Source organism: Oncorhynchus gorbuscha, unplaced genomic scaffold (assembly GCF_021184085.1).
Source record: "Oncorhynchus gorbuscha isolate QuinsamMale2020 ecotype Even-year unplaced genomic scaffold, OgorEven_v1.0 Un_scaffold_5:::fragment_8:::debris, whole genome shotgun sequence".
Taxonomy (NCBI): Eukaryota; Metazoa; Chordata; class Actinopteri; order Salmoniformes; family Salmonidae; genus Oncorhynchus; species Oncorhynchus gorbuscha.
This window is the reverse complement of record NW_025745330.1, coordinates 2153-26638: the sequence shown is the minus strand read 5'-3', so window position 1 is coordinate 26638 and position 24486 is coordinate 2153. Positions and strand designations below refer to the sequence as shown.

The 24486-nt window shown below is 44.9% G+C and overlaps 1 protein-coding gene across 2 annotated transcripts in view; it reads right to left on the bottom strand.

Moving 5' to 3' along the window:
• LOC124018400 (ATP-binding cassette sub-family G member 1-like) overlaps nucleotides 1-24059 on the bottom strand; it is a 54685-nt gene extending 30626 nt beyond the window's left edge. Inside the window, exons 1-5 of one of the 2 annotated variants that reach the window (XM_046333710.1) lie at nucleotides 23849-24059; nucleotides 20979-21222; nucleotides 1162-1279; nucleotides 574-706; nucleotides 83-133 (exon numbers count right to left, since the gene is read on the bottom strand). In XM_046333710.1, the coding sequence (XP_046189666.1) occupies nucleotides 83-133; nucleotides 574-706; nucleotides 1162-1279; nucleotides 20979-21198 (522 nt within the window). In that variant the 5' untranslated portion in view covers nucleotides 21199-21222; nucleotides 23849-24059. Of the gene's footprint in view, nucleotides 1-82; nucleotides 134-573; nucleotides 707-1161; nucleotides 1280-20978; nucleotides 21223-23739 lie in introns of both variants that reach the window. The other variant, XM_046333709.1, reaches the window with a different exon arrangement.
• Between the last annotated feature and the right edge of the window lie 427 nt (nucleotides 24060-24486).

Below are 24486 nucleotides of genomic sequence, written 5' to 3'. Positions count from 1 at the left end.
GTTTCCAGTTTGAGGATCAGGAAACATGCAGGAGATTAAGGTGAGGGAGGATTCTGAAGCCGTTCACATACAACTCTCTTACCATGTCTCTCTTGCCCTCATCCTTTTCCTGGAGCTTCAGATTAGCAGACACCTAGGAGACAGAGAGGAAGATTTAATTCACACTTTGGCTGCGTCCCAAATAATAGAAACAAAGTCTACGTGTGCAGGTGCATGCAATCTTTCATGTCTCAGAAGCAACCATTTAGAGAAGGTGTATCTTATTAATGAAAAGAAAGCCCAAGTTTAGGAGTACACAATGTTACATATAAATGCATTGTTTAGAAAAGACAATGTGGAATTAGGAATTCTGATGCCTCTAATACATAGCATTTCTATCTGCAGCGTTCTAAATGTTCCACCCTTTTAACTTATTGTTTACTTCCAGAGCATAAATTTCCATTGTGTATGCACTGTAATGTGTTTGATCTATTGACTTGCCCTCTTGGCCAGGTCTCCTTTGTAAAATAGGTATTCTGACTTCAATGGGACTTCCTGGATAAATAAAGGTTAAATAAAATGTCAAACAATTACCATCATGGCCTCCTGTACTGTGAGGTGAGGCAGAAGCATGTCGTCCTGCATGATGTAGCACGAGACCTTCCTGAAAGAACGCAGGTCACGAGGCTGTCCATTGATCAAGATCTCCCCCTTCATCCCCGTTTCCCTACAGACAGAGGGCAAAGCCATACCTGGGTTATGCATTTGATCCATATGATAGACTTGATTTATATCTGTGTTTAAAAGAGAAGCGAACAATAGAAATAGAAACAACAGAGAACAACACGTATTTCCCAAGTGGTCATCGATTGGAAGAGGACTAACCAGTTCAAACATGAAAACATACACATAAAATAAAATATATACAAAAAGACATATAGTAATCATTCTCAAAAATGTATTTCATGACATGGATCAATGTTAAATTATTGCGAATGAACGTGCCGCTTGGCGTCACCCTGCGAGAGTCACATCAAGGTAAACACCAAGCTGCAGCAAGGCTTTTTGTAATGTTAACTTTTTAATGCCCAGAACTGTAGGTGTGGCGTGATTCTTGTAAATTACTCATCTATCAGCGACCTTTACACCTATTTGGTGTTAGGTGTCAGGCCTGTGGCTCACCTATAGCCGGACAGAATATTCATCAGCGTAGATTTCCCAGCTCCTGAGGGACCCATGATGGCCACCAGGCAGCCGCTGGTAAATTTCCCAGAGATCCCTTTCAGCAGGGTCTTGTAACCTGAAAGCCGGGTACAAAAGAAAGCAGAACCATATAAAACCCTCAATCAGCCTCACAATGGCACTTCAGGCTTTCAACTTCACACAGTACCTGCTTAAATCTGTCTATGTTTTCCCTCCTCCTCGAATAAAACCCTCTGTGTTTCAGGTTAAAAGGGCATATTTGTATTTTGTGTTTTCTAAGTGAATGCACCTATCTGGGTGGGTGTATATTACATTGTAATCTCCTCATGCTCACATTTCAGACCACAAAACATGCTTGGTATTTGAAGGGTTCCCACCCAAACATGCTCATGGTGTGATTCAAATCAACCCACACTGTGGGAGTAACATTTTTTGGGGTGCTTTTTGTGAAGCATTTTGCTGCATTTATAAAATATGTGTCATGTTTTGTCTTTGGTTATTGTCTTGTCCTTGTGCTTTCCCTTCTGTTCGTTTCCCCCTGCTGGTCTTATTAGGTTCGTTCCCTCTTTCTATCCCTCCCTCTCCCCCTCCCTCTCTCTCTCTCTCTCTCTCTATCATTCCGTTCCTGCTCCCAGCTGTTCCTCATTCTCCCTACTCACTCATTTACTCTTTTCACACCTGTCCCCTATTTTGCCCTCTGATTAGAGCCCCTATTTCTCCCCTTGTTTTCCGCTTCTGTCCTTGTCGGATCCTTGTATGATGTTCGCTGTTCTGTGTCCTTGTCTCGCCCTGTCGTGTTTTGTCTTCTTCAGATGCTGCGTGTGAGCAGGTGTCTTAGTCTGCTACGGTCGGTGCCTTCCCGAAGCAACCTGCAGTCTATGGTCGAGTCTCCAGTCAGTCCTCGTTACTACGAGTGGATTTAAGTTTTTTCCTGTTTTGTTTTCTCCTTGATTTATCCAGGATTATTACTTTTGTCATTTACTGGAATAAAGACTCTGTTTTCGTTAAGTCGCTTTTGGGTCCTCATTCACCGGCATAACAATATGCTTTATAAATGAAGTTATTCTCATACGTTTTAGAATTCATTCCATTTTTACATGAGCTGTTTATCTATTCTGTTTGAACAGCCTATTTGTGTCAACGGTGAACACATTGTTGTTCTAGCCCAGCACTAGCACACCCGATTCAAGACCTTGATTATTTAGATCCGGTGGGTTAGTGCTGAGCTAGAACAAAAATGTGTAACCCAGTTGCCAAGGTCTCAGTACTAGAGTTGAGAAACATTGCCTCACTCTAAATCAATCATATATGCTAAAGCTGTAAATAAAATGTAAATGAAATCATCCCCTAGCCGGGAGTCGAATGGCCTATAGTAACCTGCTATTCACCTAATGGACACAGCTAGCTGAACGCTAAATCCAGTTGATTGCGGTGGCTACCAGTTTAATTGGATTTTCTGTTATAATCCTTCAGAGCGATACACAAATACCTCTGACCTTTTCTGTCCTCTTTTAATGGAACCTAGTGTTCCCTGCTAGGAGGAGAGGATGCACTTTAGTAACCTCTCCCTTGTGAGGACACAGCATGTAAGCCATGCAGTGTGTGCATAGACAGTAATTGGCTGGTTCACGAAGGGCATGTTAATAACTTGTTCACTTGATGGTTTTTCTTTATTTGGACTATTTTCTACATTGATAATAGTGAAGACATCAACGCTATGAAATAACACATATGGAATAATGTAGTAACAAAAAATTATTATACAAATCAAAATATATTTCATATTTGAAATTCTTAAAAATAGCCTCCCTTTGTCATGATGACAGCTTTGCACACTTATTTCATAGTTTTGATGTCTTCACTATTATTCTACAATGTAGAAAGTTGTAAAAATAAAGAAAAACCCTTGAATGAGTAGATGTGTCCAAACTTTTGACTGTTACTGTATGCCTAGTTGGTGTTGAATCCCACTATAAATGGTAGCTACATCCTTCAACAGACAAGCAAAAATATATCCAAACCCTGGTTCACTATACTCATGTGATGAGTAACACTTTGTAACGGCGTTCTTCGTTTGTAGAAAGAGAGTCGGACCGAAATGCAGCGTAGTGGTTACTCATGACTTTAATAGAAAAAGTGACACATGAAATAACGATACAAAATACAAAACAACAAACGGAACGTAAATGTAACGGCATTCGTCTGTTGAAGTGTTATGCAGGTGAATGAGGACCCAAAAGCGACTTGGCGAAAACAGAGTTTTTAATCCAGTAAGAAATCTTACAAAACAAAAAGCATAATACTACTCGTAAAGACGAGAACAGACTGGAGACTTGATCGAGAACTGCAGGTTGCCTCGGGAAGGCACTTGAACCTAGCAGACTCAGACACCTGCTCACCACGCAGCATCTGAGGGAAACACGACACGACAGGGCAAAACATAGACACAGCACGGTGAATTATAGATGAGGATCCGACAGGGCAGGTACGGAAAACAAGGAGAGAAATAGGGACTCTAATCAGGGAAAAGGATCGGGAACAGGTGTGGGAAGACTAAATGATGATTAGGGGAATAGGAACAGCTGGGAGCAGGAACGGAACGATAGAGAGAAGAGAGAGCGAGAGAGTGAGAGAGGGAGGGGGAGAGAGAGGGATAGAAAGAGGGAAAGAACCTAATAAGACCAGCAGAGGGAAACGAATAGAAGGGGAAGCACAGGGACAAGACATGATAATTAATGACAAAACATGACAGTACCCCCCACTCACCGAGCGCCTCCTGGCGCACTCGAGGCGGAATCCTGGCGGCAACGGAGGAAATCATCAATGAGTGAACGGTCCAGCACGTCCCGAGACGGAACCCAACTCCTCTCCTCAGGACCGTAACCCTCCCAATCCACTAAGTATTGGTGACCCCGTCCCCGAGAACGCATGTCCATGATCTTATGTACCTTGTAAATAGGTGCGCTCTCGACAAGGACGGGAGGGGGAGGGAAGACGAACGGGGGTGCGAAGAAAGGGCTTGACACAGGAGACATGGAAGACAGGATGGACGCGACGAAGATGTCGCGGAAGAAGCAGTCGCACAGCGACAGGATTGACGACCTGGGAGACACGGAACGGACCAATGAACCGCGGAGTCAACTTACGAGAAGCTGTCGTAAGAGGAAGGTTGCGAGTGGAAAGCCACACTCTCTGGCCGCAACAATACCTTGGACTCTTAATCCTGCGTTTATTGGCGGCTCTCACAGTCTGTGCCCTGTAGCGGCAAAGTGCAGACCTCACCCTCCTCCAGGTGCGCTCACAACGTTGGACAAACGCTTGAGCGGAGGGAACGCTGGACTCGGCAAGCTGGGATGAGAACAGAGGAGGCTGGTAACCCAGACTACTCTGAAACGGAGATAACCCGGTAGAAGACGAAGGAAGCGAGTTGTGAGCGTATTCTGCCCAGGGGAGCTGTTCTGCCCAAGACGCAGGGTTTCTGAAAGAAAGGCTGCGTAGTATGCGACCAATCGTCTGATTGGCCCTCTCTGCTTGACCGTTAGACTGGGGATGAAACCCGGAAGAGAGACTGACGGACGCACCAATCAAACGACAGAACTCCCTCCAAAACTGTGACGTGAATTGCGGGCCTCTGTCTGAAACGGCGTCTAACGGGAGGCCATGAATTCTGAACACATTCTCGATAATGATTTGTGCCGTCTCCTTAGCGGAAGGAAGTTTAGCGAGGGGAATGAAATGTGCCGCCTTAGAGAACCTATCGACAACCGTAAGAATCACAGTCTTCCCCGCAGACAAAGGCAGACCGGTAATGAAGTCTAGGGCGATGTGAGACCATGGTCGAGAAGGAATGGGGAGCGGTCTGAGACGACCGGCAGGAGGAGAGTTACCCGACTTAGTCTGCGCGCAGTCCGAACAAGCAGCCACGAAACGGCGCGTGTCACGCTCCTGAGTCGGCCACCAAAAGCGCTGGCGAATAGATGCAAGAGTGCCTCGAACACCGGGATGACCAGCTAACTTGGCAGAGTGAGCCCACTGAAGAACAGCCAGACGAGTGGAAACAGGAACGAAAAGGAGGTTACTAGGACAAGCGCGCGGCGACGCAGTGTGCGTGAGTGCTTGCTTAACCTGTCTTTCAATTCCCCAGACTGTCAACCCGACAACACGCCCATAAGGAAGAATCCCCTCGGGATCAGTAGAAGCCACAGAAGAACTAAACAGACGGGATAAGGCATCAGGCTTGGTGTTCTTGCTACCCGGACGGTAAGAAATCACAAACTCGAAACGAGCGAAAAACAACGCCCAACGAGCTTGACGGGCATTAAGTCGTTTGGCAGAACGGATGTACTCAAGGTTCTTATGGTCTGTCCAAACGACAAAAGGAACGGTCGCCCCCTCCAACCACTGTCGCCATTCGCCTAGGGCTAAGCGGATGGCGAGCAGTTCACGGTTACCCACATCATAGTTGCGCTCAGATGGCGACAGGCGATGAGAAAATAAGCGCAAGGATGAACCTTATCGTCAGACTGGAAGCGCTGGGATAGAATGGCTCCCACGCCTACCTCTGAAGCGTCAACCTCGACAATGAATTGTCTAGTGACGTCAGGAGTAACGAGGATAGGAGCGGACGTAAAACGTTCTTTTAGAAGATCAAAAGCTCCCTGGGTGGAACCGGACCACTTAAAACACGTCTTGACAGAAGTAAGAGCTGTGAGAGGGGCAGCAACTTGACCGAAATTACGAATGAAACGCCGATAGAAATTAGCGAAACCTAAAAAGCGCTGCAACTCGACACGTGACCTTGGAACGGGCCAATCACTGACAGCTTGGACCTTAGCGGAATCCATCTGAATGCCTTCAGCGGAAATAACGGAACCGAGAAAAGTAACGGAGGAGACATGAAAAGAGCACTTCTCAGCCTTTACGTAGAGACAATTCTCTAAAAGGCGCTGTAGAACACGTCGAACGTGCTGAACATGAATCTCGAGTGACGGTGAAAAAATCAGGATATCGTCAAGATAGACAAAAACAAAGATGTTCAGCATGTCTCTCAGAACATCATTAACTAATGCCTGAAAAACAGCTGGCGCATTGGCGAGACCAAACGGCAGAACCCGGTACTCAAAATGCCCTAACGGAGTGTTAAACGCCGTTTTCCACTCGTCCCCCTCTCTGATGCGCACGAGATGGTAAGCGTTACGAAGGTCCAACTTAGTAAAGCACCTGGCTCCCTGCAGAATCTCGAAGGCTGATGACATAAGGGGAAGCGGATAACGATTCTTAACCGTTATGTCATTCAGCCCTCGATAATCCACGCAGGGGCGCAGAGTACCGTCCTTCTTCTTAACAAAAAGAACCCCGCCCCGGCCGGAGAGGAAGAAGGCACTATGGTACCGGCGTCAAGAGACACAGATAAATAATCCTCGAGAGCCTTACGTTCGGGAGCCGACAGAGAGTATAGTCTACCCCGAGGAGGAGTGGTCCCCGGAAGGAGATCAATACTACAATCATACGACCGGTGAGGAGGAAGGGAGTTGGCTCGGGACCGACTGAAGACCGTGCGCAGATCATGATATTCCTCCGGCACTCCTGTCAAATCGCCAGGTTCCTCCTGAGAAGTGGGGACAGAAGAAATGGGAGGGATGGCAGACATTAAGCACTTCACATGACAAGATACGTTCCAGGATAGGATAGAATTACAAGACCAATTAATAGAAGGATTATGACATACTAGCCAGGGATGACCCAAAACAACAGGTGTGAAAGGTGAACGAAAAATCAAAAAAGAAATAGTCTCACTGTGGTTACCAGATACTGTGAGAGTTAAAGGTAGTGTCTCAAATCTGATACTGGGAAGATGACTACCATCTAAGGCAAACATGGGCGTAGGCTTGTCTAACTGTCTGAAAGGAATGTTATGTTTCCGAACCCATGCTTCGTCCATGAAACAACCCTCAGCCCCAGAGTCAATCAAGGCACTGCATGTAGCACCCGAACCGGTCCAGCGTAGATGGACCGACATAGTAGTACAGGATCTAGATGAAGAGACCTGAGTAGTAGCGCTCACCAGTAGCCCTCCGCTTACTGATGGGCTCTGGCCTCTTACTGGACATGAATTAACAAAATGTCCATCAAATCCGCAATAGAGGCACAGGCGGTTGGTGATCCTCCGTTCCCTCTCCTTAGTCGAGATGCGAATCCCTCCCAGCTGCATGGGCTCAGTCTCAGAGCCAGAGGAGGGAGATGGTTGCGATGCGGAGCAGGGAAACACCGTTGATGCGAACTCTCTTCCACGAGCCTGGTGACGAAGATCTACCCGTCGTTCTATGCGGATGGCGAGAGCAATCAAAGAGTCCACACTGGAAGGAACCTCCCGAGAGAGAATCTCATCTTTGACCACTGTGTGGAGTCCCTCCAGAAAACGAGCGAGCAGCGCCGGCTCGTTCCAGTCACTAGAGGCAGCAAGAGTACGAAACTCTATAGAGTAATCCGTTATGGATCGATCACCTTGGCATAGGGAAGCCAGGGCCCTAGAAGCCTCCCCACCAAAAACTGAACGGTCAAAAACCCGAATCATCTCCTCTTTAAAGTTCTGGTAATTGTTAGAACAATCAGCCCTTGCCTCCCAGATAGCTGTGCCCCACTCTCGGGCCCGGCCAGTAAGGAGTGAAATGACGTAAGCAACCCGAGCTCTCTCTCTAGAGTATGTGTTGGGTTGGAGAGAGAACACAATCTCACACTGGGTGAGAAAGGAGCGGCACTCAGTGGGCTGCCCGGAGTAGCAAGGTGGGTTATTAACCCTAGGTTCTGGAGGCTCGGCAGGCCAGGAAGTAACAGGTGGCACGAGACGAAGACTCTGGAACTGTCCAGAGAGGTCGGAAACCTGTGCGGCCAGGTTCTCCACGGCATGGCGAGCAGCAGACAATTCCTGCTCGTGTCTGCCGAGCATGGCTCCTTGGATCTCGACGGCAGTGTTACGAGCCTCTGTAGTCGCTGGGTCCATTCCTTGGTCGGATCCTTCTGTTATGCAGGTGAATGAGGACCCAAAAGCGACTTGGCGAAAACAGAGTTTTTAATCCAGTAAGAAATCTTACAAAACAAAAAGCATAATACTACTCGTAAAGACGAGAACAGACTGGAGACTTGATCGAGAACTGCAGGTTGCCTCGGGAAGGCACTTGAACCTAGCAGACTCAGACACCTGCTCACCACGCAGCATCTGAGGGAAACACGACACGACAGGGCAAAACATAGACACAGCACGGTGAATTATAGATGAGGATCCGACAGGGCAGGTACGGAAAACAAGGAGAGAAATAGGGACTCTAATCAGGGAAAAGGATCGGGAACAGGTGTGGGAAGACTAAATGATGATTAGGGGAATAGGAACAGCTGGGAGCAGGAACGGAACGATAGAGAGAAGAGAGAGCGAGAGAGTGAGAGAGGGAGGGGGAGAGAGAGGGATAGAAAGAGGGAAAGAACCTAATAAGACCAGCAGAGGGAAACGAATAGAAGGGGAAGCACAGGGACAAGACATGATAATTAATGACAAAACATGACATGAAGAAAGAGAGTCGGACCGAAATGCAGCGTGTAGGTTACTCATGACTTTAATGAAAGAACGCGGTACATGAAATAACTGATACTAACTACAAAAACAACAGAACGGAACGTGAAACTAATTACAGCCTATCTGGTGACTACAACACAGTGACAGAAACAAACACCCACGAAATACAAAGCAAAACTCAGGCTGCCTAAATACGGTTCCCAATCAGAGACAACGATAAGCACCTGACTCTAATTGAGAATCGCCTCAGGCAGCCAAGCCTATACCACACCCCTAATCAGCCGCGATCCCAAATAATACAAACCCCAATAAGAAACACAACATATAAACCCATGTCACACCCTGGCCTACCCAAACATATAACAAAAACACAAAATACAATGACCAAGGCGTGACAGAACCCCCACCCTAAGGTGCGGACTCCCGGACGCACCTCAAGAGCATAGGGAGGGTCCGGGTGGGCGTCTGTCCATGGTGGCGGTTCTGGCTCAGGACGTGGACCCCACTCCATTAATGTCCTATTTCCTCCCATTCGTGTCCTGGGATAATCCACCTTCTCCGCAGACCATGGCCTAATAGTCCTCACCCAGATCCCCACATAGCTGAGGAGCAGCTCGTGACAGAGGGGCAGCTCGGGACAGAGGGGCATCTCAGGACAGAGGGGCATCTCAGGACAGAGGGGCAGCTCAGGACAGAGGGGCAGCTCAGGACAGAGGGACAGCTGGGGACTGAGTGGCAGCCATGGACTGAGGGGCAGCTCGGGACAGAGGGGCAGCTCGGGACAGAGGGGCAGCTCGGGACAGAAGCAGCCCAGTACTGAGAGGAAGCCCAGTACTGAGAGGAAGCCCAGTACTGAGAGGAAGCCCAGTACTGAGATGAAGCTCAGGCAGGTAGTAGGCTGAATCTTCCAGTTCCGCCAGCCAGCCAGGATTTACAGCCTATCTGGTGAAACTACACAGAGACAGGAACAATCACCCACAAAATACAAAGCGAAACCAGGCTACCTAAATACGGTTCCCAATCAGAGACAACGAGAATCACCCGACTCTGATTGAGAACCGCCTCAGGCAGCCAAGCCCATACAACACCCCTACTCAGCCGCAATCCCAATAATACAAAAACCCCAATACGAAATACAACATAAACCCATGTCACACCCTGGCCTGACCAAATAATTAATGGTTTGAGTCGTGACAATTGTCAGCATGTTACAGAAAGAGAACTGAACAAACATGTGAGAAACAAATTCAAGTTCCATCGATCTATCCTACTCGGAAAGGGAGTTGGAGGTAAACAAATATCATGTATGTACAAAATCAATTCCTTTCAATTATTTGAGTCCAAAGCATGACCCCATGAAACGTCACAGTTGTCGGTGTCCATATCTGCATGGTATCGGACAAAAATGGACAAAAATGTTTTTCAAACAAACCTAGTAAAAACAAAGCAGGTAACCAAATTCTGCAAAGACTTATTACTTATTATACTTAGTATTCACACCCAATGAGCACATGTAAACAATAGGATTAATCACAGTTCATTGAATTGGTTGCATTCACTGAAATATCCTTTGGCAAAATGCCCTTTGGCAAAATAATAACAGAGTAGGTTATACAGAAAGGTCGAAATCACACACTCTGCATTAAATCTGAGCTTTGGAAGAAGATAAGAAGTATGTACAACCCATTTAATATGAGTTCAACAATTTGGTTCAACAGGGTTTAGGGTGGGCAGCTAAATAAGTGGGTTGGATTCGTCTTAATACATACTCCCCTGAAGTTAAAATTAGGGCAATTAAGTTGCATTAAGTGCTTTTCAACTGACCTGTATGGTCCAAATATATATTTCAGATGTGTGTGGGGAAAACTAAAGATGGTCTAAAAAGAGGTGAAAGAGTTCATATTTAATGCATGTCCATCTGCATCAGTGAGCAGCTGCAAAAAAACAGAGGGGAGATGATGAGGGAGCAAGAGAGGTGAGCGCGAGGGAGGGAGGCCAGAGAAAGCTGTGAAAGGGTTTAAAAGGGAAAACACGTGGCGGGCATAGCTACTGCAGCAGTACTCCAAGTGTTTCTGTTTGTGTTGGTGATGCTGAGGAAGGATGAGAGAGGAGGGCCTCCCCTCCCCTTCTCTTCCTGAGAAAGACTAATGCCAGGAAGGAGATGGAGAGCAGCCAAGGAGGATGATCACCCGATGTCTCCCTTCGCTGCTCAGCTTATAAGGCACAAACACCCAGTGTTCACTCTGTGATTCTTGAAATTGGACGAGACCAAGATGAGTCATAAAACTAAGAGCCATTCCACTAACTTAGAGAAATTATATTTCTAGAGCAAAGAAACAGTCAGCCGGGATTTGATTAAAAGTCAATGAAACTTTTTAATTTCTTTAATTGAATGTACTAAGTTAGGCCTACTCAATAAACACAATCTACAGTTCATTGTCAGTCCTTTCCTGTCTCATAAATGTTGTTTGTTACCAAAAGTTATGTGTTACTCATAACAAAATATTAAATGCATATATGTAGTAGCAGATCAACAAAGTTAGGACAAAATTGAAATTATGTACAGCTGCAGCGATCGGTTAGCTGCTCAGCTAGCTGATGTTTGAAGTTGGTGAGGGAGATAAAAGTCTCCAACTTCATCGATTTTTGCAATTCGTTCCAGTCACAGGCAGCAGAGTACTGGAACAAAAGGCGGCCGAATGAGGTGTTGGCTTTAGGGATGATCAATGAGATACACCTGCTGGAGCGCGTGCTACCAGTGAGCTGAGATAAGGCGGAGCTTTGCCTATATATAACAAATATAAAACTTGTCATGCAAGTGTTGCACAGCAACAGATGGAGAAAACCCACACCTAAACCTACATTCGAGTAAAATATTTATACAATTATTTAATTTTAATTTCACTTTACAAACAAGAGGGCTTAATTGGTATCTATTTCTTCCGAGCCTAGGCTTATATAGACCCGTCATTCAGGGCAGAGCCCCACCCGTTTTGAGCTCCACCTGTTTAGCTATGAAAAATATACAGTACAAGGCCAAAGTTTGGACACACCTACTCATTCAAGGGTTTTTTTTCATTTTGACTATTTTCTACATTGTAGAATAATAGTGAAGACATCAAAACTATGAAATAACACATAAGGAATCATGTAGTAACCAAACAAGTGTTAAACCAATCAAAATATATTTTATATTTGAGATTCTTCAAATAGCCACACTTTGACATGATGACAGCTTTGCACACTCTGGGCATTCTCTCAACCAGCTTCATAAGGTAGTCACCTGGAATGCATTTCAATTAACAGGTGTGCCTTCTTAAAAACTAGTTTGTGGAATATCTTTCCTTCTTAATGAGTTTGATCCAATCAGTTGTGTTGTGACAATGTAGGTGGGATATACAGAAGATAGCCCTATTTGGTAAAAGACCAAGTCTGTATTATGGTAAGAACAGCTCAAATAAGAAAAGAGAAACAACAGTCCATCATTACTTTAAGTTTCTTCAAGTGCAGTCTCAAAAACCATCAAGCGCTATGATGAAACTGGCTGGCATGAGGACTGCCACAGGAATGGACAAGACAAACTGGCACAAAGAGACAGGAAACACAGGGATAAATACACTGGGGAAAATAAGCGGAATCTGGAGGGGGTGGAGACAATCACAAGGACAGGTGAAACAAATGATGCTACAGCACACAGACTAGTCAAAGAAACTAGACCATACAACTCTGATATTATATATTTGTCCAATCTGATTTTGCCACTGTCACTTTTAGCTTTGAGAAGGGGATAGAGACAGACAGACAGTCAGTTTCCTTTTCATATTGACTACAAATATTTGCTGGATAGCTTGATGGCCCAATTTCCATTTCAGTCAAGCAGGAACAATACAGGCTGTAATGTTGCTGAGACCTAAAGCCTGGCAGGGCAGGGACAATGGTCAATTCCATGAGGTCAGACAGAAGTTCCCATCATCTGAATCAAACGTCAATTCAATTTAGATTACCTACATTTCCTTCATGCTCATTGTTGATGTGTTTTTTGTTTAAGTAGAATACATGTGCGTCACTGCATCTTACTGAAGGCTGCCTTTTAATGATTAGGTTACATGTTAGATTTGGTTACATGTTTGTATTCTCTTCACTTCTATATCTTAATGTTGTCTGTATGTTTCTCTGAACTAAACAGACGGACAGACGCACAGACAGACAGAAGGTGCAGGTCTGCATGCCAATGAACATCCAGAAGGAGAGTGCTAATGAAGAAAACAGTGCCGTGCTATGATGGGAGGAGGGCCCCTCCAGTAAAAACGTGCCAGAGCTTCTAGCCAGCTGTGCAGTTGCGTCAACACGGATTCCCAGAAACACTACCACCAGCACCCAATTCCAAATGCAAAGCAACCTTGCTAACAACTCTCTCTCTCAGCTCTTGTGGGAGAGTCATCACTTACCCAGAGGGAGTAAGGATGTGCCTATTCAAAGGCTAACAAGTAATAGCTTACTTTGTTTATAGTCATTTGTATGATGGCACGTCTTTGAAGCAATAGCCTACCGGCCCTCTCAACATCAAATCAACTTTTATAATGGTTGGTGATTCTTAAAATGGTCAGTGGGATGGAGTGTTGTCGGGCAGCTTATTCCTCTAAAAAGTGATTTGGGGTCCCTAACTGGAGCTGATACTTGTTATGTGTTATCTGAACACGAGATGTTACAAGCTTCAATGGAACCTCAAAATAAGATCCTTGCAAAATCAATCTAGTGGCTATTTCTGCCTATATGCAAATCCACATTTATATATGATAATCCACAAGACATAACAATCATTGCGTAACATCATGCAGCTCTGCGAATCCATGTAAAAATGTCTCTAGCTATACAGTTGCTAGTAAAAGTTTACACACTCCTTGCACAATCTTCATATTTTTCTGCCTTAAAATAACATCAAAATAGGCAATATCTTTTTTTATCCTACCGACCTACACAACCTACTCCAGATTTTCAAAGTGAAAGAGAAAATATAGAACATTTTTCAAATTAATATAAAGTCATATTAAGATGTTTGATTGCATATGTCTTCACACCCCACAGTTAATACTTGGTGGATGCATCTTTGGCAGCCATTACAGCTGTGAATAATTTAAAATAAGATTCTACCAACTTTGCACAACTCTTAGGGCAACATTTATTGATTGTTTTTATCAAAACTGCTCAAGCTCAGTAAAATTAGTCGGGAATTATTGATGGACAGCATTATTTCAACTTTAAATTTCAAGCAAATGTAAGTCAGAAATGAGACTGGACCACTCAAAAACACTTAACACCCATTGGAAAGCTATTCTGGTGGGTCTTTGGTACTAACATTTGTGCAATTGTCCCACTGAAAAATTAAACTCTATACCAGGGTTAAGTTTTCAGAAGAATGAGGCAGGGTTTGTGCTAACTTTTTACCTAGGCTTTGCTCCTTTCATATTAATTTTTATCCTGACAAACTCCCCTGTCTCTTTCGGTAACAAGTCTGCCCATAAGGTGATGCTGGAGCATTCGGCAGCTCTAACTAAAGGATAGAGATGCCGCTTTCAAGGAGCGGGACACTAATCCGGATGTGTATACAAAATTCCACTACGACCGTCGACGAGCCATCAAACAGGCACAGCGTCAATACAGGACTAAGATCAAATCTTACTACGCCGGCTCTGAAGCTCGTCGGATGTAGCAGGGCTTGCAAACTTTCATGGATTACAATGGGAACCCCAGCTGTGAGCTGCCCAGTGATGCCTACCAGACAAGCTAAATATCTTCAATGCTCGCTTCAAGGCAAGCAACACTGAACCATGCATGAGAGCGTCAGCTGTTTCAGACTACTGTGTGATCTCGCTCTCCGTAGCCAATGTGAATAAGACCTTAAACAGGTTAACATCCACGAGGACGAAGGGCAAGATGGATTACAGGATGCATACTGAGAGTTTGCGCTGATCAGCTGGCAAGTGTCTTCATGGACATTTTCAACCTCTCCCTGGCCCGGTCTGTATTGTTTCAAGCAGACCACCATAGTCCCTGTGCCCAAGAATGCCAAAGTAACTATCGCCCAGTAGCACTCACATCTGTAGCGATGAAATGCTTTGAAAGGCTAGTCATGGCTCACATCAACACCATCATCCCAGACACCTTGGACCCACTCCAATTCGCACACCACCCCAACAGATCAACAGATGACGCAATCTCTATTGCCCTCAACACTGCCCTCTCCCACCTGGAAAACACCTATCTGAGATTGCTGTCACTGACTGCAGCTAAGCATTCAATCCCATAATGCCCTCCAAGCTCATCACTAAGCTCAGGACCCTGGGACTGAACACCTCCCTCTGCATTTGGATCAGACAGAAGTTTGACGGACCGCCCCTAGGTGGTGAGGGTAGGCAACAATATATCCGCCATGCTGACCCTCAACATTCAACATGGGGGCCCCACAACTGCGTGGCCGTGCACGACTCCAACACCTCATTAAGTTTGCTGACAACATGACGGTGGTAGGTAGGCCTGATCACAGACAACAATGACACAGCCTATAGGGAGGGGATCAGTGACCTGGCAGTGTGGTGCCAGGACAACAACCTTTCCCTCAACATCAGCAAGACAAAGGAGCTGATTGTGGAATACAGAAAATGGAGGGCAGAGCACGCCCCCATCCACATCATCAACAGGACTGTAGTAGAGGGGGTTTTGATTCAAGTTCCTCATTGTACACATCAATAAGGACATGGTCCACACAAACACACTCCAACACAGTTGTAAAGAAGACACAGCAACACCTCTTCCCCCACAGGAGGCTGAAAAGATTTGTCATGGGCCCTCAGATCCTCAAAAGATTCTACAGCTGCACCATTGAGAACATTTTGACTGGCTGCATCACCGCTTGGTATGACAACTGTGATTCCGGAGTTCTAAATTGAGCAGCTGCTGAAAAATGAGCTCCTGTATTTATTGAGATTTAAATGTTTTTTTAGAGTGAAGTACATCGAAAAAATCAAGAGAACTGCAAGACTCAATAGAAGACAAAACAAGGAACAAACTAAACAAGACAGGCTTTTGAAAAATTAACTATTTTTTTCATAAAATTGTACAGTTATCTTAGCTAGGTGAATTGCTAGCAGAATTGTTTACTTGTTGCTAAGCAGTTGCTAGGGACTCTCCTGGAAGAAGCTAGCTAGCTTACAAAGAATAACAACAAAAAATATCTAGTTAACAGAAGAAAGGAAGACAAAATAAGGACAAAAGAAGGACAGAAGAAAAAGGAAAAGAAAGAGGACAACAAAGTGAAACAGTCAGCACTTCTATTGCAACTTCGTATTTCGTCGTCCTAACGTAGTCTACACTGCTATCTGCCCAGCAGCTAGCCAGCTAGCAAACGTCCACTGTCTACCGAATAGCAGCACTGTAGAAACTATTACACTCAACTGAACGACTTGATTAGTGTAGTGTTAGCTAGCTACATAGTTGTCTTTGCTGTCTTCGTATCCAAGATAATTGTGTAGTTTAGAGCGTGTAGTCTTAGAGTGATTATCTTAATTTACCGAGGTTAGCTAGCCAGCTATTTGTCGTCCTTAACGTAGGAGACACTGCTAGCTAGCCAACAGCTAGCCAACGTCTATTGAATAGAACTTCCGCACTCAACAACCCGGTCGCATTCCGCTTCGCTCCACAGGTAGTATCACATTTTTCATTTCATTTCATTACAGCACAACGGTTTGATTTGTTTGATCGTAGCTAGCTACATAGCTAGCTACATAGCCGTCTGTGTATCAAAGATAATTGTGTAGTCTAGAGCGATTTTCTAGGTTAGCTAGCCAGCTATTGTCGTTCTTTTAACGCAACGTAACGTAATCAACACTGCTAGCTAGCCAGCTAGCCCCGAATAGCAGCACTGTAGAAACTACTACACTCAACGGAACGACTTGATTAGTGTAGTGTCAACAACGCAGCCACTGTCAGCTAGCCTACAAAGTCAACAACGCAGCCACTGCCAGCTAGCCTACTTCAGCAGTACTGTATCATTTTTAATAATTTTAGTCAATAAGATTCTTGCTACGTAAGCTTAACTTTCTGAACATTCGAGACGTGTAGTCCACTTGTCATTCCAATCTCCTTGCATTAGCGTAGCCTCTTCTGTAGCCTGTCAACTATGTGTCTGTCTATCCCTGTTCTCTCCTCTCTGCACAGACCATACAAACGCTCCACACCGCGTGGCCGCTGCCACCCTAATCTGGTGGTCCCAGCGCGCACGACCCACGTGGAGTTCCAGGTCTCCGGTAGCCTCTGGAACTGCCGATCTGCAGCCAACAAGGCAGAGTTCATCTCAGCCTATGCCTCCCTCCAGTCCCTCGACTTCTTGGCACTGACAGAAACATGGATCACCACAGATAACACTGCTACTCCTACTGCTCTCTCTTCGTCCGCCCACGTGTTCTCGCACACCCCGAGAGCTTCTGGTCAGCGGGGTGGTGGCATAGGGATCCTTATCTCTCCCATGTGGTCATTCTCTCTTTCTCCCCTTACCCATCTGTCTATCGCCTCCTTTGAATTTCATGCTGTCACAGTTACCAGCCCTTTCAAGCTTAACATCCTTATCATTTATCGCCCTCCAGGTCCCCTCGGAGAGTTCATCAATGAGCTTGATGCCTTGATAAGCTCCTTTCCTGAGGACGGCTCACCTCTCACAGTTCTGGGCGACTTTAACCTCCCCACGTCTACCTTTGACTCATTCCTCTCTGCCTCCTTCTTTCCACTCCTCTCCTCTTTTGACCTCACCCTCTCACCTTCCCCCTACTCACAAGGCAGGCAATACGCTCGACCTCATCTTTACTAGATGCTGTTCTTCCACTAACCTCATTGCAACTCCCTCCAAGTCTCCGACCACTACCTTGTATCCTTTTCCCTCTCGCTCTCATCCAACACTTCCCACACTGCCCCTACTCGGATGGTATCGCGCCGTCCCAACCTTCGCTCCCTCTCCCCCGCTACTCTCTCCTCTTCCATCCTATCATCTCTTCCCTCTGCTCAAACCTTCTCCAACCTATCTCCTGATTCTGCCTCCTCAACCCTCCTCTCCTCCCTTTCTGCATCCTTTGACTCTCTATGTCCCCTATCTTCCAGGCCGGCTCGGTCCTCCCCTCCCGCTCCGTGGCTTGACGACTCAATGCGAGCTCACAGAACAGGGCTCCGGAAGGCCGAGCGGAAATGGAGGAAAACTCGCCTCCCTGCGGACCTGGCATCCTTTCACTCCCTCCTCTCTACATTTTCCTCCTCTGTCTCTGCTGCTAAAGCCACTTTCTACCACTCTAAATTCCAAGCATCTGCCTCTAACCCTAGGAAGCTCTTTGCCACATTCTCCTCCCTCCTGAATCCTCCCCCCCCCCTCCTCCCTCTCTGCAGATGACTTCGTCAACCATTTTGAAAAGAAGATCGACGACATCCGATCCTCGTTTGCTAAGTCAAACAACACCGCTGGTTCTGCTCACACTGCCCTACCCTGTGCTCTGACCTCTTTCTCCCCTCTCTCTCCAGATGAAATCTCGCGTCTTGTGACGGCCGGCCGCCCAACAACCTGCCCGCTCGACCCTATCCCCTCCTCTCTTCTCCAGACCATTTCCGGAGACCTTCTCCCTTACCTCACCTCGCTCATCAACTTATCCCTGACCGCTGGCTACGTCCCTTCCGTCTTCAAGAGAGCGAGAGTTGCACCCCTTCTGAAAAAACCTACACTCGATCCCTCCGATGTCAACAACTACAGACCAGTATCCCTTCTTTCTTTTCTCTCCAAAACTCTTGAACGTGCCGTCCTTGGTCAGCTCTCCCGCTATCTCTCTCAGAATGACCTTCTTGATCCAAATCAGTCAGGTTTCAAGACTAGTCATTCAACTGAGACTGCTCTTCTCTGTATCACGGAGGCGCTCCGCACCGCTAAAGCTAACTCTCTCTCCTCTGCTCTCATCCTTCTAGACCTATCGGCTGCCTTCGATACTGTGAACCATCAGATCCTCCTCTCCACCCTCTCCGAGTTGGGCATCTCCGGCGCGGCCCACGCTTGGATTGCGTCCTACCTGACAGGTCGCTCCTACCAGGTGGCGTGGCGAGAATCTGTCTCCTCACCACGCGCTCTCACCACTGGTGTCCCCCAGGGCTCTGTTCTAGGCCCTCTCCTATTCTCGCTATACACCAAGTCACTTGGCTCTGTCATAACCTCACATGGTCTCTCCTATCATTGCTATGCAGACGACACACAATTAATCTTCTCCTTTCCCCCTTCTGATGACCAGGTGGCGAATCGCATCTCTGCATGTCTGGCAGACATATCAGTGTGGATGACGGATCACCACCTCAAGCTGAACTTCGGCAAGACGGAGCTGCTCTTCCTCCTGGGGAAGGACTGCCCGTTCCATGATCTCGCCATCACGGTTGACAACTCCATTGTGTCCTCCTCCCAGAGCGCTAAGAACCTTGGCGTGATCCTGGACAACAAACTGTCGTTCTCAACTAACATCAAGGCGGTGGCCCGTTCCTGTAGGTTCATGCTCTACAACATCCGCAGAGTACGACCCTGCCTCACACAGGAAGCGGCGCAGGTCCTAATCCAGGCACTTGTCATCTCCCGTCTGGATTACTGCAACTCGCTGTTGGCTGGGCTCCCTGCCTGTGCCATTAAACCCCTACAACTCATCCAGAACGCCGCAGCCCGTCTAGTGTTCAACCTTCCCAAGTTCTCTCACGTCACCCCGCTCCTCCGCTCTCTCCACTGGCTTCCAGTTGAAGCTCGCATCCGCTACAAGACCATGGTGCTTGCCTACGGAGCTGTGAGGGGAACGGCACCTCAGTACCTCCAGGCTCTGATCAGGCCCTACACCCAAATAAGGGCACTGCGTTCATCCACCTCTGGCCTGCTCGCCTCCCTACCACTGAGGAAGTACAGTTCCCGCTCAGCTCAGTCAAAACTGTTCGCTGCTCTGGCTCCCCAATGGTGGAACAAACTCCCTCACGACGCCAGGACAGCGGAGTCAATCACCACCTTCCGGAGACACTTGAAACCCCACCTCTTTAAGGAATACCTAGGATAGGATAAAGTAATCCTTCTCACCCCCTCCCCCCTTAAAATATTTAGATGCACTATTGTAAAGTGGTTGTTCCACTGGATGTCATAAGGTGAATGCACCAATTTGTAAGTCGCTCTGGATAAGAGCGTCTGCTAAATGACTTAAATGTAATGTAAATGTAACAACTGCTAGGCATCTGACTGCAAGGCACTAGAGAGGGTAGTGCGTATGGCCCAGTACATTAGTGGGGCCGAGCTCCCTGCCATACAGGACCTCTATACCAGGACCTCTGGGCCCTAAATATTGTCAAAGACTCCAGCCACCCAAGTCATAGACTGTTCTCTCTCTACTGCCGCATGGCAAGTGGAACCGATACACAAAGTCTGGAACCAACAGGATCCTGAACAACTTCTACACCCCCAAGCTACAAGACTGCCTAAATAGTTAAAGTGGCAATATGTAACTTTTCGGGCGACCCGGCCAAATTCACATAGAAATGTGAATTATAGATCTATCATTCTACTTAAATTATAGATATATCATTCTAAGAAGCAGTAGATCAGTTCTATAAGCACTATTTCAATGCTTCCCTTTCTAAAGTTTTGTTTTTGCATCTTTTACTTTCAATTTTGTACACCAGTTTCAAACAACTGAAACAACAATATTGTTGTTTATGGGAAATATATTTCACAGTGGTTTAGATAGTACAATGATTCTCTACACTATACTAGCTTATTTGTCACATAAATTAGGCGACCTATTAGAGTTTTAGCAACCAGGAAATGGCGGATGGATTTCTGCATAGTGCAACTTTAATCAAATAGCTACCCGGACTATCTGCATTGACTACCCTTTGCACTCTTTTGACTCATCTGCTGCTACTGCTTATTATGTATCCTGGTGCCTAGTCACTTTACCCCTACCTATATGTACATATATACCTCGATTACCTCGTACCACGTACCCGGTACTGGTACCCTGTGTATATAGCCAAGTTATCGTTACTCATTGTGTATTTATTCCTTGTGTTATTGTTTTTCTATTGTTTTTCTATTTTTCTCTCTGCATTGCTGGGTAGGGCCCATAACTGTTGTTTGATTTGATTTTTTTTAAATACGATTCCTCAGAAACGTCAATAATGCACCCACCTTTCTTTCCCCACCATGGTCCCTCAGGAACTGAGTAGCAGACATCTTTGAATTCAATGTTAACTGCTGGTCGACGTGGCAGGTAGGAAAAACGTTGGGCTTCAGTTAGACTGTTCTCCACTTTCTTGAGATGCCCATGTAATAATGGAGTCTGTTGACTTCTCACATGATTGGATACCACCTCATCGATAGATACACATACAGTTCTGGGGTCCAGCATCAGATCAGGAGGCCCATTGGTGTTCTGGTGATGATGAAGAGAGAGGTAAAATAGGTGGTTTGGGGTATAAAATTATTGAATTAGCAAAAAGTTAGCAAAAAAAATGCGTCAGGTTACACTGGCCAACTCACCACTTGTTTTGATAACAATCATAGACAATTATTGTGATGCAAGGAATGACAGTCCATGACATCCAATTATAGTTTCAAACATTTGAGGCTGTACATTGTTTGTTTACGATCCTCTTATTAAAAAAATAAAATTGAGTAAAAAAACTTTGGGTTATCATAGACCAAGACAGTTTTGTAAGACTGTTATTCTTGTAAGTTATATTCTTCAAGAATCAATGTCAATAATTGTAATTTGACCACTAAACAGATCCCAGACAACAATAACACTTGAATACAATATAGATATCTTAAAAAACAATTAATTGATAAGACATGTACATGTCTGATGATTTCACCCTTCAGATTACGATTTAGGCAAAGTGCATATTGGCATAGGCTACTGTAGGCTACTGCAGAGTCGCCTAATCTGTTTCTATCTATATGCAGTGTGCCGGGGTTACAATCGGACAAAGCTTAGCTTACTCTGAGCGCAAAGAAAAACAACAGCCATGCAATAATTAGCCTGATACTGATGAACTACATGGTATGTGTTAACTACATATGCAAATTGAGTAATTCAATATTGATTATTGAAGAATGAGGGCAGCCATTCTATCTATGGTTCATACACAAAATAATGCTGTGTTGTTTGGTTGACCCAACTGCTGGGTTAGAGGCAAATACATTTGATTGAGTTATAATTTCAGAACAAAAATATTGTCATACTGAATTAAGAACAGACAAACACCAAAGAAAAGACACGGGTGTATAAATACATTTGATTGATTGAGTTATAATTTCAGAACAAAAATATTGTCATACTGAAGTAAGAACGGACAAACACCAAAGATAAGACACGGGTGTATAAGGTAATGTCAGCTAACTGTCAGTAACTGTCAGCTAGTTGGATTGTTTTCTTTAAAAAGAGCGCGGTTGGGTTGTTGATGCTGGGTTATTGGTGCTGGGTTATTGGTGCTGGGTTATTGAGACATGTAGATATGTACTATATGTTGTTCAGTAGGGGTGTGGCTTTCAGATTGTTGTAAGAGTAAATGTCATTCTTGTTCATCTGTTCTGTTGTATAGTTATCACATGTTATGGTAGAACATTTACATTTTTGTAGCTTCAATGAGCCTTAAGTTCCCTTTAAAGCCTACACAAATCCCATTGTCGGGATAGATACCACCTTATTATAATATGTAATAAATAATCTTAATATTCTAGAAGAATGTGCAAAATAATAAAGATTTTAAGGAGACATTTTATTTGCAGTATCTAAACTGGTCATTCATGGTGAGAAGGAATGACATTTACTCTCATGAATAATATAGATCAGAAAGCTACACCCTAATAAACCTAGTTACGTTTAAAAAACACAGCTGCTAGGTCAACCCAGCATGAAATTAAAAATACCCAATTGATGGTTAAATTAACACATGTTTGGGTAATCCCAACAACCCAACATGTTGAGTTATTCACGCAACCCAACTGTCTTGGTCAAAATAACCCAGCATATGCTCTTTCCAATATTTACCCAGACCTGGGTTACCAAATAACCCAAATTGGGTTTTTTTTAAGCCAGCATTTCTTTTCAGGTCCATAAATTAAAACAAAAAGCATAAATGAGAAACTCACACACTGATATAGTCATGTTGCCTAATAATCAACAAATATTGTTATCAATATTGAAATTATCATGATTTGAAAAGGCAAAACATCTATTAATGTATTTCCCACAGTATTGACACAATCATAATGTGCTTCCATTATTTGTAGAAGGGTTATCACAGTTCATATTCTCATCTAGGCTGCCTATTATGATGAACCATTTTGGATGAGCAAAACTGATCGGCTATGAAAAGCCAAATGTCATTTACTCCTGAGGTGCTGACCTGTTGCACCCTGTGATTATTATTTGACCCTGCTGGTCAACTATGAACATTTGAACATCTTGGCAAAGTTCTGTTATAATCTCCACCCGGCACAGCCAGAAGAGGACTGGCCAACCCTCATAGCCTGGTTCCTCTCTAGATTTCTTCATAGGCTCTGGCCTTTCTAGGGAGTTTTTCCTAGCCACCGTGGTTCTACACCTGCATTGCTTGCTGTTTGGGGTTTTAGGATGGATTTCTGTACAGCACTTTGTGACATCAGCTGATGTAAGAAGGGCTTTATAAATACATTTGATTTATTTAAATTGGATTAATAGAAAAATGCTGATCAGACATGTTCATTTATAGAAATGCATTGAAAGAAATGCACAACTTGCTAGGCCAACATTGTAAATAAGCATTTGCTCATAATCAACTTGCCTGGTTCAATAAAGGTTAAATAAAATAATTAAATTATGTCATTTAAGAAAATACCATCAATATTACCACAATACATTGTCACAATCACGTTATTCATGTTTAATTAATAAGAGTTTTCTTACCATTATGATGGAGTTAGTGACAGTGGCGTTATTAACAGAAAAGGCTGCCATAACACATTCCATTCCCCCTAGATTTTTTTTCTCCAATAAAAGGACAAAAATATCCCACCTAATAACCTGCAAACATCTGTTGCATCGCCGCTTCGTGTGCACTGCGCTCGATGTGTTCACTCTTTCTATTCTTTCCCGCGTGTTTTGCCTGCCTTGTGCCCAGGACGAAATAAGTAGCCTATTTGTTTACAAGCGCAACCACAGTGTTAGGAATGTGACGTCACAGACGGGACTGGCGACAACTGGAGGTGTATGGGTTGAAGGAGCATACATGGACAAAGACACTCGCCTCTCTCCAGGTTGTTGTTCGTCGAATTGCACAATACGCACCTAATCTTCATTTTGCCAGACACGATGTAGGCCTACAATACAAACATTATAATAGGCTAAGTAGCTGAGCTGAGATTACGTTCTTTTACGCTTCGAACACACCAACAGTTTGTACACCAGAATTACATTCATTTCCAATCATACGCTGCGTTTTGCCTTGCAGCATTGCGTTGCAGAGGCAGTGCGTTCGGTGTGTTCCATAAATGGGATTTATCGAACATATGCGTCCAACTGTATGCGTAGACGGCTTGACAGAAATGGTAGCAGAAGGTGAATGTTGAACTTTTGTTGCATACATATCCAGATGATGCCGAGTATTTTTTTGAGCAAAACACTGTCGGTGTGTTGGAAACGTTATGCTAACAA